Source organism: Carassius gibelio, chromosome B1 (assembly GCF_023724105.1).
Source record: "Carassius gibelio isolate Cgi1373 ecotype wild population from Czech Republic chromosome B1, carGib1.2-hapl.c, whole genome shotgun sequence".
NCBI classification, from domain to species: domain Eukaryota; kingdom Metazoa; phylum Chordata; class Actinopteri; order Cypriniformes; family Cyprinidae; genus Carassius; species Carassius gibelio.
Genome location: NC_068396.1, coordinates 23,240,772 through 23,257,389, shown reverse-complemented (window position 1 = coordinate 23,257,389; position 16,618 = coordinate 23,240,772). Strand labels below are relative to the sequence as shown.

The following is a 16,618-nucleotide window of genomic DNA, read 5'->3' as shown; positions in this document are numbered from 1 at the left end:
ATTATTTTTGCTATTTATTTAGCTATAACCAGCATTATCCTGCTTAATTATTTTCCTCAAAATTCTACAAACAAAACCCCATAATGACAATGTGAAAGAAGTTTGAAATCTTTGCAGATATATATATATATATATATATATATATATATATATATATATATATATATATATATATATATATATATATATATAAGTATTTAAAAAATATATATATATAGACAGATGCACATTTTCAGGTTTCTCCAGAAATATTTGATTGGGTTCAAGCTCAGGCTCTGTCTGTGCCATTTAAGGACATTCAAACAGTTGTCTATAAGCCACTCTTGCTGTGGGCTAGGATCAATATTTTGTTGGAAGGTGAACCTTCTTGCCAGTTTGAGCTTCTGAATGCTCTGGACTGGGTTTTCATTAAAGTTATCTCAATAATTTGGTGTACTGATCTTTTCTTTTCTACTCTGAAGAATCCCTCAGTTCCTACCGCTGAAAAAGAGCCCCACAACACAAGGCTGCTACCAGCTAAATGTAATAATGGGATGGTACTCTGCATGTGATGAGCAGAGATGGTTTCCTTCAAACATGATGCTTATATTTTATTTATTTATTTAACATTTAATCCATTTAGCAGACACTTGTATCCAAAGCGACTTACAGTGCAATCAGGATATACATTTTTTTTTTACGAGTATGTTCCCTGGGAATCGAAACCACAACCTTTTGCACTGTTAACGCAATACCACTGAGCCACAAGACAACTGACTTCTTAAAGGTTCAACAGACTAAAGAATATTGTTTCTCACTGTTGTTTTTTTGCAAATGCTAAGTGTGTTTTTTATGTGTCTTCAATCTTCATCCAGGAGAGGATTGAGTTTGGCCACACCGTCATAAAAATCCCAGATTGGTGGAGTGCTACAGTGAGAAAACTGGATCAACAATGTCTAGTAAATATAAAGTAGAAAATGGGACTCCACATGGCAGCGTGATCAGCCCATTATTGTCTTCCATTATGATTAATGATGTGTTTCATGAAGTTAAATATGATATTGGTAAATCACTATTTGCTGATGATATTGCTCTTTGAAAGAATGGGAAGAATGTAACATTAATTCAAGAAAAGATGCAAGAAGCAATAAAAAGGATTGAGAGATGGGGTATTCATGGGGTTTTAAGTATTCAATATAAAAGACAAAGATGATGGTTTTTCTAGAAAGAAGGTTAAATCAACAAATTTATTGATGTATGGAAAACAAATAGAACAAGTAAACTCGTTTAAGTTTGTAGGGGTTTTATTTGATTCTAAACTGACTTGGAGTGAGATAGAGAAAAAATGTATGATGATTTTAAATATAATGAGATGTTTAACAGAGTCGGACTGGGGTGCCAGTATACATGTTGCTTTAATAAGACCAGTGATAGAGTATGGAAAAGTTGTATTTAGATCAGCAGCAAAGACACCGTTAAAGAAATTGTAGTAATACAAAATCAAGCACTGAGGATTTGATGTGGGGCTATAAAGTCATCTCCTGCCTCTGCAATCCAAGTGGAGATGGGTGAATTACCCATTTAAGATATAAGCAGCTAATGATGAATTATTGGGCATGATGAAGAGAAAGACCCTACTGTCAAAGGTCTTAACCCGTGCTGGGAGAGTTTGAAAGCAGAGGATGAAGGTTTGCATAGTCCTCAAATAAAATGGCAATAGAAATAGGTTTGTTAGAGTTAAAATATAATCTGACTGTTCTCTATCCTAAGACACCACCTCGAATGTTTCCCTCATTGATTTTAGGTTTATATATTCAAGATGAAAAAAAGAGACTTAAAGGGAAAGGGAATTGGACAGATACCGTATTGAGGAAATTTTAAGCACAATGTATAAGTCTTTTATTGTCATTTTTACTGAAGGATCAAAAGAGTGGAAATGCTGGATGTTCATTCGTCATTCCAGAATTGGAGATACGTATTAGGGAAAGAACTCCTGATAATTTAACAGTATTTACAGCTGAGTAAAACTTAGACATAAGAGTTAGTTTGATGTGGATTGCAGCGCATAGGGGAATCGTGGGCAATGAGATGGCAGATGTTTTAGCAAAACAAGCTTTAAAGCAAGATACCCTACAGTACAGCAGAAATTAAAGCAATAATACAGGTTAATATAATAAAGTCATGGCAGAAACAATGGAATGAAGAAAGTAAAGGACATCATTTATATATAAGATTAGACAAGCAGTAGGAAAAATGAAATCAATAGGAAGAACTCCCAGAGAGCAAACTATAATATCTAGAATGAGGTTAGGTCACACTGGGCTAAATAAAACAATGTTTTTATTGAAAAAGCATCCTTCAGATAGATACAGGAAGATGAGTCAGTCACTGCATTAAATATATGATGCAAAGAATAAAATTAAAAGATGAGTTAAAGAAATATGGGGTGAATGTTTTAAGTCTTAGGGATATATTAAATGAGGGGGCAGACATATGAAGAAATACTTCTTTTCCTGCAACAGTCTGGATTAATGAATAGATTGTATGTGTGGGTTGTGTGTGTGATTATTATTAAGTAAATACGAATCTCTGGTCCACACTGCAGTACAGGTGGCAGTTATGCACCTTAATAGTTGCCTTCTGCCAAACAAAACAAAAAGAAGAAGAAGAAGAACACAATTATTATCACAATTATAATCTAGACCCTAAACCATATATTTAATTCATGCTCTGTATACCTGTCTATCCATTAAATCTCTTCCTCAAATATCTTCATGCATCATTCCCTCCTCCCCAAAGTGACTAAATAATATATCATGATGCACACTATATTTACCACACCTAAAAAGCACATGATATACGTTTTCTGGTCGGATGTGCATTAGACAGGTGTGTGCCTTTCCAAATCATGTCCAATCAACTGAATTTACCACAATCAAGTTGAAGAAACAGCTCAAGGATGATCAGTGGAAACAGGATGCACCTGCACTCAATTTTGAAGGCTGTGAATACTTTTGAATTAGATTTTTTTTCTTTTCTTTTCTTTTCTTTTCTTTTTTTTTTTTTATAAATTGGCAAAATAATTCTAACAAACATCTTTAACATTGCCATTATGGGGTAGCCTATTGTTTGTAGAATTCTGAGGAAAATAATTAATTCAATTCTGTAACATAAACTAATGCGGAGAAAGTGCTGTGGATACTTTCTGGATGCACTGAATACACTCACACATAGTTCATCTCACTATATGGGGAAAATAAAGATATTTTAAGAAATGTCTCAGTCAATAAAGTCAGTGGTCACCGAAACTATTTGGTTACCAACATTCTTCAGGATATCTTCATGCCCCGCAAAACAAAGAAATGAATATATGCGGAACAACGTGAGGGTTACAAGTAATTCGTTTTTTTATTGCAAAAATAATTTTTAGTTTACTGTCATCCAGATTTTTCTGTCTGTTTCTGGTATCTTGTTCTTAGTGATGTTTTATTTTTCCTGTTTTACACGGGGACTAGTTAGGATTTATATCCATCTATTAAATCATTTATGCTCAGTGACAAAAGACAAGCCTCATCTTATTACAATGTAGTCATAGTAATCGTTTTCAGTCACAAGATGGCGCCAAGTTAACTCAGACTTGAGAAATCTATCTATTGCAAAATGTCAAACTTTTTTCAAATCTGTTTTTCTATAGAACAAACACATTAAAAAAAAAAATTATATGTACCCTCTATTTGATATTGGCTGTCATGACCCATGCATAGTCGGCGGCGAGTAAAGGAAACGTTGTCGGCAGGATTCGAACCTGCGCGGGGGAGACCCCAATGGATTTCTAGTCCATCGCCTTAACCACTCGGCCACGACAACTGTACAATATGACGAAAGGACAGCTTAAGCATTCCTAACGATTCCCAACACATTCTAAATAAGTCCTAACATTTCCGAACGAATTCCTAACACAAGTCCTAACAATCCTAACACCCAATGGTCTAAAAGTCCTAATAACTCCTAACAGGTCCGAACGGGGCAAAGCAACCATTGGCCGAAACATAATCACGTGCGAACCAAATGTTTACAGTTATAAAAGCGGAAGTTCGTGGATGACTAGTTTTCAAGGTTAAGGCGAATTTTAGTCAGTTTGACGTTTTAGGATAACTTGGAGGTAAGTAGGCTACAATAAAGGCATAACATGAAAGAGAAGTACTACGTGACGTTAACTCTTTTGTCTTCAAATTATTCCGCTTAACGTTGTGTGCTGGTATTTTTTTTTCTTCCCTAAACATATTCTTAAATCTGTGATTTAACATTTAACGTTATATAGATATAAGATCCTATGTTTGGGCGAGATTGTGATAGAAATTCATATTCCAGCAATTATAATAAATATCAGTATTGTTATTAAAGTTCTTTACATTTGTATTTATGTCTTATAAAAATCATAAAATGTCAGATTTTAGCTTTTTTAATAAACTATTGGTGGAAGTTAGTTATTTATATTATTAGGTAATTATTGCAATTTGTATTTACATACATAATTTTTATTTTATAAAGGTCAGATTTGAAAGTTTATTTTATGTAATTATTAGTAGTATTGTTATTATAGTTTATTTTTTTAAATATGTCTGTCTATGTAAATTTCCTGTATATATTTATATTCTTAATATTAAACGTTTTGTGGTAGTTAAGATTTTTATAAATGTAATTATTTCAATTTGCTTATATATTTCCAATTTATATTACTTTGTATTGTATAAATGATGCTGCACTGTTAGAAATGTCTGTAAATTTAACAGTATTTAACTGTAAAATGAACTGTATTTTACTGTAGGACAGTTATACAGCATATTACTGTATTTTAAAGTTACATTTTGGGGAATACCCTCTTGGCGACACTAAATTACAGTATTTTTAATTTACTGTAAATCTAAATACAGTAAAGAAAAAATGAGCGCGAAACCTGACCAATCACAGATCAAGTTTTATTTCCCACTTGGAGAAAGAAGAAAACAAGACACACAGATGCGAAAAGAACCAGTCAGATGCAAAGGTGGGTACAAATATTACTTCTTTTACTTTAAATATATTATATCTTTGGTTTAATTAAAACAAAAATATAAATTAAAAAAACGCTGCCACTGTATGGCGCGCAGTCACCTCACATTTATGCTGTGAAGAGAGCTAGAGAGAGTTGTGGTGACACTGTGCAAACATTTATATTTCTTTCCTTTCTTTCCCTTTTCTGAACGTTTCACCGTCAAAATATGGACATTCACGGGTCTCTGCCTTGGGTTTGACCACTCCAGGAGCTGGTGAGTGTTCATGTGAACTGTTAGCCGAACAACAAAGCTTTCGTGGATTTAGCTTAAAGTCAGTCAGATTTTTTCCCGCTACTATCGCTTGCTGTTAACTGATTACCCCATATAAATGCACGTCATGCTTGTAGTGCTAGAGTAAACCCGCAATGTTCGTGTCGTGTGCAAACACTGGCGTCTCTGTGGAGACATTATACGCGTTTATTAATCATGCCAAAGGGCATAAAAACACGGCGAATTTAAGGTTTTCGTGTGCAGTTCCTGAATGCTCATACACTTTCCAAAGCCTCTCCGCCCCTCAGTCTCACATTTAACGTTACCGCAAACACATAAAGTTAAGGAAACTAAACAACCAAGAGAAAAATATGTGTACTTCAAATGTAACATTTGTTCTGTAAATCAGCATCGGGAGAATAACATAATCTCGTTCGCGAAAATGCGCCGCAAATGGCACAGAACACAATGGAAATGTTTTCAGGGGACCGCAGTAAGTGACGAACCCGACTGTGTACATCCAATGCGCGATCAACGGCTGTCCGAATTCATTCACAGCTTCAAGTGAACCGTATTAGTGGACTAATGTAGAAATGAGTGAATGAGTGTTAAGGGGGCGATTTCGGATTTAGGCAACGTAATTTCCTCATTATTTTAACCTGGGATGTTCTCGTGACAAAGCAGCATGGTGTCTATCAGCTTAATAGCTGTTCTTAGGACATAAATGTCTTATTATTGCTGTTAACATAACTGTTGCAAATAAATACATTTTATACAAAAAAAGTTTTTGTAATATGCTTTATTTATCTCTGTGTGTCTCAACTTTAAAATTAGCTGTTTCATCTTTGGACCCTATATTACCTTACATTTCTTACCTATGAAACTTATTTAAACATAACATTACAATTTTTTTTTACAATGTTACTAATGTATAGATTAATATCTTACCCTAATGTTCTTTTTACATTTTTTATATTGTATATAAAGTTGTATGTCATAAATATGTAATCTCTGTATTTTTTGCAAGAAAACAAAAGTAGACGTTGAGTACTAAACATGCTCCATCCAGGTTCGTCACATATTGGGTCCCCTGGAAATATTTCCATTGTGTTCTGTGCCATTTGCAGTGCATTTCTGTATTTGGTTGTGTTGTGAGTATTTGGTTGTTTTGTTAGACATTTTTCACATCAAATGATCTAACTTTTTTTTCTGTTATGTAAAGGTTGAATGTTAACCCTGACAACAGCAAGTGCTCCTCAAAGTTCCACGTCATCAAAAGAAGTGGGAAGATGGTGCAAAGGAAGAACTCTGGTCTGAACCCTCATGTATCCTCCTTCATTAAAGGGATAGTTCACCCAAAAAATTAGTTCACCCATTAATAACTCACCCTCATGTCGTTCCAAACCCATGAGACCTCCATTTATCTCCTCTGTCCCTCCATTGAAGCTGTGTGTTCGGTCTGCTGTCCATGTCCAGAAAGGTAAGAAAAACATCATCAAAGTAGTCCATGTGACATCAGAGGGTCAGTTAGAATTTTTTGAAGCATCGAAAATACGTTTTGGTCCAAAAATAGCAAAAACTACGACTTTATTCAGCATTGTCTTCTCTTCCGTGTCTGTTGTGAGAGAGAGTTCAAAACAAAGCAGTTTGTGATATCCGATTCGCGAACGAATCACTCCATGTAATTGGATCCTTTTGAACCAGTTCACCAAATCGAACTGAATCATTTTAAACGGTTCGCATCTCCAATACGCATTAATCCACAAATTACTTAAACTGTTAACTTTTTTTAATGTGGCTGACACTTCTGAGTTCAAACAAACCAATATCCCGGAGTAATTCATTTACTCAAAAAGTACACTGACTGAACTGCTGTGAGGAGAGAACTGAAGATGAACACCGAGCCGAGCCAGATAACGAACAAAATACTGACTAGTTCACGAGTCAGCCACATTAAAAAAGTTAACAGCTTAAGTAATTTGTGAATTAATGCGTACTGGAGAGCGAACAGTATAAAACGATTCAGTTTGATTTGGTGAACTGGTTCAAAAAGATTCGGTTACATCGAATGATTCATGAACTGGATATCACAAACTGCTTTGTTTTGAACTGTCTCACAACAGACCCGGAAGAGAAGACAATGCTGAATAAAGTCGTAGTTTTTGCTATTTTTGGACCAAAATGTATTTTCGACGCTTCAAAAAATTATAACCGACCCTCTGATGTCACATGGACTACTTTGATGATGTTTTTCTTACCTTTCTGGACATGGACAGTAGACCGTACACACAGCTTCAATGGAGGGACTGAGAGCTCTCGGACTAAATCTAAAATATCTTAAACTGTGTTCTGAAGATAAACGGAAGTCTCACGGGTTTGGAACGACATGAGGGTAAGTTATTAATGACCTAATTCAGATTTTTGGGTGAACTATCCCTTTAAGGAGTTTCTGGATTTCAGCTGGCAAAACTATTAAGCTACTAAGAGCAAATACATTCTACACAGGAGTTTTCTGAATTAGTAAATTTTTAAGATTGTTCTTATGACTGAATCTGTTCATGTCTGTTGTTTTAAAATGCTCTTAATATGAAACTTTTATGTATGTATCATGTATGTAATGAAATGTATTCAAGTTTTTGGAAAACTGAAAGTACAATCTGCAAGAATATTAAAATGTTATTTCAAGTATTACAATTTAACTATTAAACCAATAAAAGAAGTTAAACAGTCTTTTGTTTCTTTTTATAGTTTTTACTACTGAGACATGAGACCTGTTGAAATAAAATAATTTGTAAAGTTTTACAATACATAATAAAAGTGAACCAATTACAGTAAATTTCACAGTGTAAAGTAATATTTTATTGTATTAAAATATATAAAAGGAGAAAAAAAACATAATTGTGTTTTACAGTAAAAAAATATATTACTGCAAATACATTTACAGCAAGTTAAATGGTACTGTAAATATGAATACAGTATTTTTACTGTAAGTTTAATTTACAGTAAGTTACTGGCAAACTGCTGCCAGTAAGTTACTGTAATTTCTACAGGAAATTTTTTACAGTGTGGATTTAAACGTTTTTGACTAAACCTATTTGGTAGCAAACATATATGTAATTTGAATTATTTTCTTTTTTTAATTTTCTTTATTTATAACTTTTATTATTATTATTATTATTATTATTATTATTATTGTTTCACAGATCTTCAACAGATGCCTGCTTCAAATGCTCCACCATCATCCCCGGCCTAAAGAAACCCAAGATGACAGGACATAATGACTGCAGACCCTTGCTGATTAGAAGTCTCCATCGTGTGCTTTAAGATGGAGCAGAATTTACTACACAGAGTGGTAATTCATTGACAAGCTATGCAATATCACAGGCAATTTATCTGAAAATCAACAGAACCGGCTTTACTGACGAGATGCTCATGACAATCTCATGCGAGTTATCGTGCAGCCCTACTCTACACCAACAACTGCACTGCTACAGACCTGAGGTCTTCAGACTGCCGAGAGGATTATTGGTGCTCCCCTACCCACCTTTCAAGAACTGTCCAATAAAAAAAAATAAAAAAATTTGAAACTTCAAAATCACTTTGGATCCCTCAGATCCAAACTATCTCCTTTTTTAACTTTTGACATCTGGCCGGCACTACAGAGCACCGAATACCAGAACAGATAGACTCAAGAGTTTATTGTCTGCTGACAATCTACCTTATGAACAGTTAAAATCCTCCCATCATGCAATAAAAATATGTGCAATAACCTTATATTTTATTTGTTACCACCCCATATCTTAGTACATCTCATTCTATTCCATTCCTATTCTATCTATATCACAACTGTACAACTGCACAACAAATTCCTTGCACGCTCAAGCATACTTGGAAATTTAGCTCTTTCTGACTTCTGATTATTATGTATGCATGTCATATTTGAGCTTTTGGAATAAACTGTATTTGTGGAAGTTAGTTTTGAATGTTTTATTCTTTCAGTTTTACAAAAAGAAGTTGATTTGTTATGAGGTAAAATATGTATACATATTGACTTTTCTGTTATTTGTTAAAATAAGTGAAAAGGTGAAACATTTATAAAAATAATAATTTTTCCCAAAAATGTTTTCCCTTTTTTCCTCATTTTCTTTTCCCCCACCCGTAGCAGTCGCCCATGTTGTATATATATATATATATATATATATATATATATATATATATATATATATATTAAAGAACTACTGAAAGAGAAGAGCGAAAAACCTACAAAGAACAAATAATGTGAAAATTGAAACTTCGGATAAGCCACTTGCAGTTATAAAAGGACTCATTTGTAGGAGATAAGCTCCTCCTAGTGTTCAAGAATGGAAACATACACCTCGGATTTCAGAAATATTTTCCAGCTAGATATAACTTACTGTATATTTACGGCAGGTTTTCACTTACTCTCCTCGTATAAACTTGATCCAACAAGTCAGCATAAGTCCTCTGTCAGTCAGCAGAAACAAATAAATACAACAGTCCGTCCACACAACTAGCCTAGATAAACGCAGCACAAAAAGTTTAGAATATTCACAAATTTACTGGCCAACAGTAATTATAATCAATGAACCGAATAAAACAGCAACTTTAAAACATTTCACAACTTTAAAACATAAAGAAAAATGCCCTTGCCCTAAAAACACAGTGCAACCTTTAATTAAAAATCTCATTCATTATGTAGCGGCTCTTATCTTAAAGCTGCAGTAGGTAACTTTTGTAAATATATATTTTTTACATATTTGTTAAACCTGTCATTATGTCCTGACAGTAGAATATGAGACAGATAATCTGTGAAAAAATCAAGCTCCTCCCAGTGGTCCTATTGCCATTTGCAGTTACTGACTGCTCCCGGTATGAAACAACCAATCAGAGCTGTGGTCCGTAACTTTGTTTGTGTTCAAAATGTAGAAAAATGTATATAATAAGCGAGTACACCATGAATCCATTTTCCAACCCGTGTTTTTAGCTTGTCCTGAATCACTGCACCTATAATAAGTGTTTATATTCGGACCATTTTAGATTGCTTCGGGGGCACCGTGGCGGAGTATCCCAGTACCTTTGTGATTCTTCATAGACATAAACAGAGAGAAGTAGTTCCGGCTATGATGTTCTTCCGCAAGACGCAAGCAGTTCTGTTTATTAACCGCTAGAGCGTCAAAAGTTCCCTACTGCAGCTTTAATTGTGTCGCTGTGGTTTTATCCCAATAAAGAGCAAAACATGTGATGGTATGTTTAATAATAATAATAAAAAAAGCCTTGGGTAGGCTGTTTGATATTCAAATGCAATTGGTCTGAACCATAAACTGAATTAATAATTGAGGTATAGCACATGTGACAGCTATGACCCCACATAATCTAAGCACATTACAGCAACCCACACCAAAAAGACAGAATTACTGTTGTAATAAATCCTTACCTGTTCATATTTGCTGATTAATGATGTAATAGAAATATACAAAATAAATTATGTAAATAATATATATTAAATATACTGGCTCAACACCAGAGGGAGCCAAACCACCACTTTTGAGATCATCTATCAGTATGACAAAGACAGACCACACAGGCGAGACACACATCCACTCATTTTCTGCTTTATTTATAGACGAGAAACTCTGTAACAAGATAGATTCCACTGAAAAAGTCAAAATATCTCATTTAATTAGGTCATCCCAACACCTCGACCCAAGTTTGACTCTAACAGGTACAAGAGATGATAAAACAAAGTCAATACACATAACTTAAATCTGGAAAAGGCAACAAATAAATACAAATAAATATACAGTCGAAACAATCCCAGAGAAAAATAAATAGCGTTACGAAAAAAAAAAAAAAAAAAAATGAGAGAAAACTTTTCTGGTTTTGTACAAATCCCCCATGCAATCTTCGGACCTTGTTTTTTAATGTATAGGGAGCAACTGGGGGCCCAAATTAGACCCCTACTAGAGAGTCCAGGCTGTTTGTATTCTCCTCGACCAGCAAGGTGCTCATTGTGGATGCGTTTCCACCAGCCTCGTGTCTCTCTGTGTTTCTAGTCCTCTCTTTCAAGAGTCTGCTCTTGCTCAGTCTGCTGCAGAACCTTGAGAGGAACCCAGAGCCAGACAGTAAGTACATCCAGGCCCACATTAAAGATTGTGGGAGGTGTGTGTATGTGTGGAAGCCAGCTGATTGGCTTGACCACGACCCCAGGTCCTATGAGCTGGTGCCGCTGTTGAATTTGTCCAGAACGGTAGTGTTGACTTTCTGGAAGATCCACAGTTGTGTTTCAGACCCGGGGTCGCACTTGTTCATGAAAATCCGCTTATCGCCAGGGCTACAGTCCATGCAACCGTTGCTCACAAGGTGGTACAAAGACTTATCCTGGAGCAAAAAGAAGATGGGATGGAGAAAGAGAGGGAAATAAAAATAAATAAACAAGAAACACAATCACCGTGACTCTGCTGGAGGTCTAATCCTGCTTTATCTCCTTCTAGCCTTCAGTCAGATTACAGGGGTGGAACTGAAGAACCAAACACGGAATCTGCTAATCAGAAAAGCTGACTTCATTTCATGGCTTGAGTCTGGAGGTGAAATGGGAGAATGTAATAAATGATGGATGAGAGGGGCGGGAGGTAGAGGAAGGTGAAAGGTAAATAAAAGTGAAAGAATGAGGGAGCACTTCAACATCAATCTCCTATCAAAAAGTAGAATTCAACAAAGAAACCTTCCACTTGAAAGCATTCTCCAGAGCACACAGGCCATCTATATTTTTGTGCTAGAAACTACTGAGTATGCCAAACAGAGTTGGTGAAAAAATAGAGAATGTGTCCCTGGGGGAGTGATCAGGATGAGCAGAGGAGGGACATGGCTTCGGGCTTTCGGCTCCAGTTCTGTGCCGCTCTCCCCTGGGTTGATTTACTGTTCTCTGCGCCTCAGGCAGCTGCACTGCCAGGTACCACCTCTTCCTTTCAACTGTATATTTCCTCTCTCTATAGCGCCGTTATTGACCTATCCTGCAATGACAGTGATTTCTTTGCTTGGCACCTTAAATCTCTTATGTGAGAGGGAATATCTCAGTTTAGGCTCGTTCTACCTCACTAGAGGGCTAGAAAAACCGAGCTTGTGTATTAGGCGCTGTCATTAGTGATGGGCCCGGAGCGCCAGCCGTTAGTCCACAGGGGCTTCTGTAACAAGGTGTATGCTGCTCTGTTGCTGTAGATATACTTTATTGACCTCCTAAAGAAGATGTGGAGAGGGAATATGAAGGAAGACAGGTGCGGCTTTTCCTTAGAGATGGTATATGAAAATGTATGAAGCTAGATGAAAACGTAACACCTGGGTGTAAAACATTACTCATGTAGACTGTAATGGATTTGATCTTCATAATGTCAAAAGCTTTTGTATTCCGTCACTTTTCTTTATTTATTGTTCTTACAGACAAATACTGTGCCTACTACTTTTTCTTAAAAGATGTCAAATAATTTATATTTGAAGGGAATGGACATTCATGTATACATTGTCCTAAAGCTACAAAACCTTTTTGAAAAAAATCTAAAGTCTTGTGCCTGCATATATAGTTACATTTTCTCAATATACTATATGATATACTGATATACTAAAATGATATTTTAGCAATTTCTGTTGCTTGAAAAATATGTTATTTTATTTACAGAGAACATGTTACTACTTCTACCAGCAAGGGCTTACATGGTCAAACTGACAAAAAAAGAACCTTGACCCCAGACTTGTAATCTATGAAAAGGCAAGTTTTGAAGAAGCTACTTGAAAGAAGTTAAAACTAAAGATAGTTCTGATACGTTTTTAGTCACTACATACAATAGCTGATTCTCATACATAGGTGTTATTTCAATGAGTGAGTAGCTATGTTCGCATTTTTGACTACATTACCTTCCTGTAGCTCCAGTGCTGGTTGCCTTTCATACCATGGCAGTCATACAGGGTGATGGGGCTATTCTGACTAATAGCATCGAAGCAGAATTTTCTGGTGTGCAGGGGATCCCCAGGCCTGATGTCCTCTCTCCAGCCAAATGTGAAAATCTAACCAACACAGGGAGCAGCGATTCTCTCAATTTCAAGGAAACTATCACAGAATGAGCTTCATGTCATGCTATCATCAGTTAGGAGCCTTATACCTGTTCGTGTGCCCATGTTCGCTCTGCACCCTCTTTTAAACAAGTGTCCAGACGCAGCTCGGTGCCCGTGGAGCCATGTTTAGAGTCGATGCACAAACCAGACGCTGCATTACGGATCTATGGACAGAGAAATAGATTTAGAGAATGCCACCCTTTAATTGCACAAGGATTTAACAAGGTTAACCTTAGCATTGTCATTGCATCTAAACAAGGTTCAAGAGCAAGGAATTGGAGATCAAAAAGTTTGTAGGACAAATCTGTACTGTAATACACACAAAAGCACTGTTTCAGCTAGTGAGCTGCCTCAGTGCCTGTATTCTCTACATAGGCAGCTGTGTTTGAAGGTAGCATCCCAACAGTCATGGAAAACATGGATTTGGACACAGCCAGGAACTCCACACATACAAACAATGCTCCAAACACAACATTTCAGTTTAGGTGATGTGAGAAGAGTAATAAGCATAAAATACACAATTCTAATACTTTTTTTTAGTTGTTAAATATTGTAAGTTTATAATATATTCAGTACTTAATAAATTATACATGGTTCAACAATAAGGAATATTCTGCCCTGAAAGAATTTTTAACTAAGCAGCCCACCACAAAAAAAAGTATTTTAATTTAGAATTTATTTTTAAATGCGTCAGAAATACTGATTTATCCATATATAATGTAAGTCCTTGAAATGGATTTTGCCAAAAACAATGGCATATAAAAACAATAAATCAATCAATCAATAAATAATAATAATAATAATAATGAAAATACTTAACTATTATTGGTTAATTTCTATTCCAGTTATTAATATGAACAAAATAAGTTCTTTATTGCAATTACAACAAAACCTCACTATACTATACTAATACTATACTATATTATACTATACTACAGAACAATTCTCACTCCATTTCAAAATTTTGACTTGGAAAAGATTACACTAGCAAAATGCAATCAATATTCTCTATCAAGAAATGTTGCATGAGATTTGACAGTTCTGTGAACATTAAAATGTCTAAAATGATGCAGATTATTGCACTGAGAATGTCAAAAGTATCTGCAAATTCTTTCTATTATGAAATATTTACCATTACCATTCAGATGTGATAAAAAAAAGTACTTCCTTACTATAACAATCACCTCTACAGTGCTGTCAGATGTGGATTCAAGGTAACAGCTAGCCGAAAGTTTCACTTCTTCCCCAACTGTGCAGCAAAGTACAATGTGACCCCTGGTCTCCAATCTGTTCAAGTGCTAAATCGGCCTATTTAAATAATGATTAATTCAGAATACACCTGTTCACAAAGACGCGTGCACTTTCTCCACTGCATGAAGTCCAGAGAGCTCCACTTCTCCTTGTCCTTATATTGGTCTCTTTTTTCCCTTTTTTGATTGGCTGTCCAGGTCGCCTAATTTTCTTTAAGGCATTCAGGTGTACTGACTGTTGTCACAGTGCAGCTCAATAATGCATGAGTGGCTGGAGCCACTGCCTCCTGAGCAGACATAGAAGAGCGGGCAGCAGTTCTGGGCCAATTCTGCTCACTTATTCACCTCACTAGGGAGACATGAGGGGACTAGGGCTTGGGGCAAGGTCACACATACACACACACACACACACACACACACACACAAACAAACACAAAAATGAGACCTAACAAAGAGGATGAACTGTGGTGGAACATATTATGCTGTGCAGTGTAGTGCATGCACAATGCACTAGCTTTCACTGCTGAAATTGTGCACTGCATACCAAGGCCATAAGAGGAAACAGATTACAGAGTGTTTGTTGGAGCCCGCTTCCTCAAATATGTTTTTCTCACGCTCATGAGTCCTGAACGATTGAGGTGAGGGATTTAGGGTTTTTGAGCTCTTGGCAAGGCATGACGGTTGAAAGTAATTGGAAATCAGTTAGTAGGCAGCACAAATCAACATGAAGTTCTGCTCCATGCGTTCTGCTCTGTGAATGCATGACTTAAAGCAGATTCTTCTTGTTGGTGACTAGATGCATTTGCTATTGCTCGCTGTCAGAAAGACTAAAATTCACTCGAAATGTTTGAATGAGTTTAAGCCACAGCTGAAAACGAATGCAATCAAACTGGTTTGTACAACAGATGGATGGAGGAGGGTGAGGACAATGTGTGACGTCAGAATGAAACGTTGTAACCCTTGCGTTGGTCTTTATTACAGTTCAGGTCAACACTTTACTGCTTATTATTTACGGGAAAGGAAACGGTGCACCCAATTTGAGCTGCGATTTCTTTTCAAATGAGCTGAATTGGAGAATCGAGCGAGGACGAGTCTGACAAATGGAACAAAATGAAAGCGAAAAGCAAGGTCACACCAAGCCATGTCTTGCCAGTTTATTCTTAAAAGCTTATTTTTGTTCCCGAGGTTATAAAAAGAAAACATGTTTAATTCATTTTCTTGTCTATTAGCAGCCTTGTGCTCTCTTTTGGACCTGCCTTGCGCCTGCCGTCGAGTGATGTTTTGGGGATGAATTATTTGACTTGTTCAACACGGTAACAAAGACATGCATTAGAATCTAATTTACTGCTGGATGCAGGCAATTTACTACCAAGCCCCATTTCTGTGAAGTCAGAGCAGCTATAAATGTGTTCCAGTATGTTTTAAGAAGCTCAAAGCCAGTGTTGTGGCTTTTCGAAAGCCTCTGTTCTCGTCATTTCTAAAGTTCTTCTAAAATCCAGCAGGAGGTTGTGCTGATTAGAATGAAACAGCAAGAAAATTTCCTCTTGCATCATTTTAAGTGCTGCTCAAGTAAAATCATCAGCGTGCCTACAACCTGTTCACGGCATAGCACTTTTTTTTTTTTTGCACAGCACAAAAGAAATAAAATTTGATTTATAATTTTAATATCACAAAATAAACCAGGAATATAAATTCCAGCATATGAGGTGACACTAGAACAGTGCATGTAATCACAAGCTCTTTAGAAGGAAATGCAGCAGAATCAGACCAAATCAGCATGGGTCTCTCCTCTCTTCTTCCTCTCAAGCCACAGGAAACCTAACAACTGCATTTACACTATAACAGCCTTTGACAGCAATGGCTATGAGCATAGAAGTGGCTGAAAAGTCTGCTGATTGCATTATTGAAAGTGAGTGAGTGTATTAAAGAGGCAGTGAAACAGCTGTGGATGAGAGAGAG

At 36.1% G+C, this 16,618-nt stretch overlaps 1 protein-coding gene, 1 long non-coding RNA gene and 1 other non-coding gene across 3 annotated transcripts in view; 1 reads left to right on the top strand and 2 right to left on the bottom strand.

Annotated features, from left to right (window-relative positions):
- Positions 1-3,763: 3,763 nt before the first annotated feature.
- trnas-aga (transfer RNA serine (anticodon AGA)) lies at positions 3,764-3,846 on the bottom strand. The gene has a single exon. It is a non-coding gene; the product is annotated as a tRNA-Ser (tRNA).
- An 88-nt stretch (positions 3,847-3,934) lies between these two features.
- Positions 3,935-9,260, top strand: LOC127948535 (uncharacterized). Its single transcript, XR_008152106.1, has 2 exons — positions 3,935-4,141; positions 8,489-9,260. It is a non-coding gene; the product is annotated as an uncharacterized LOC127948535 (long non-coding RNA).
- Positions 9,261-10,907: 1,647 nt separating this feature from the next.
- galntl6 (polypeptide N-acetylgalactosaminyltransferase like 6) overlaps positions 10,908-16,618 on the bottom strand; it is a 203,812-nt gene continuing 198,101 nt past the window's right edge. Inside the window, exons 11-13 of the mRNA XM_052546075.1 lie at positions 13,457-13,573; positions 13,212-13,361; positions 10,908-11,684 (exon numbers count right to left, since the gene is read on the bottom strand). Of these exons, the coding sequence (XP_052402035.1) occupies positions 11,517-11,684; positions 13,212-13,361; positions 13,457-13,573 (435 nt within the window). The 3' untranslated portion in view covers positions 10,908-11,516. The remainder of the gene's footprint in view (positions 11,685-13,211; positions 13,362-13,456; positions 13,574-16,618) is intronic.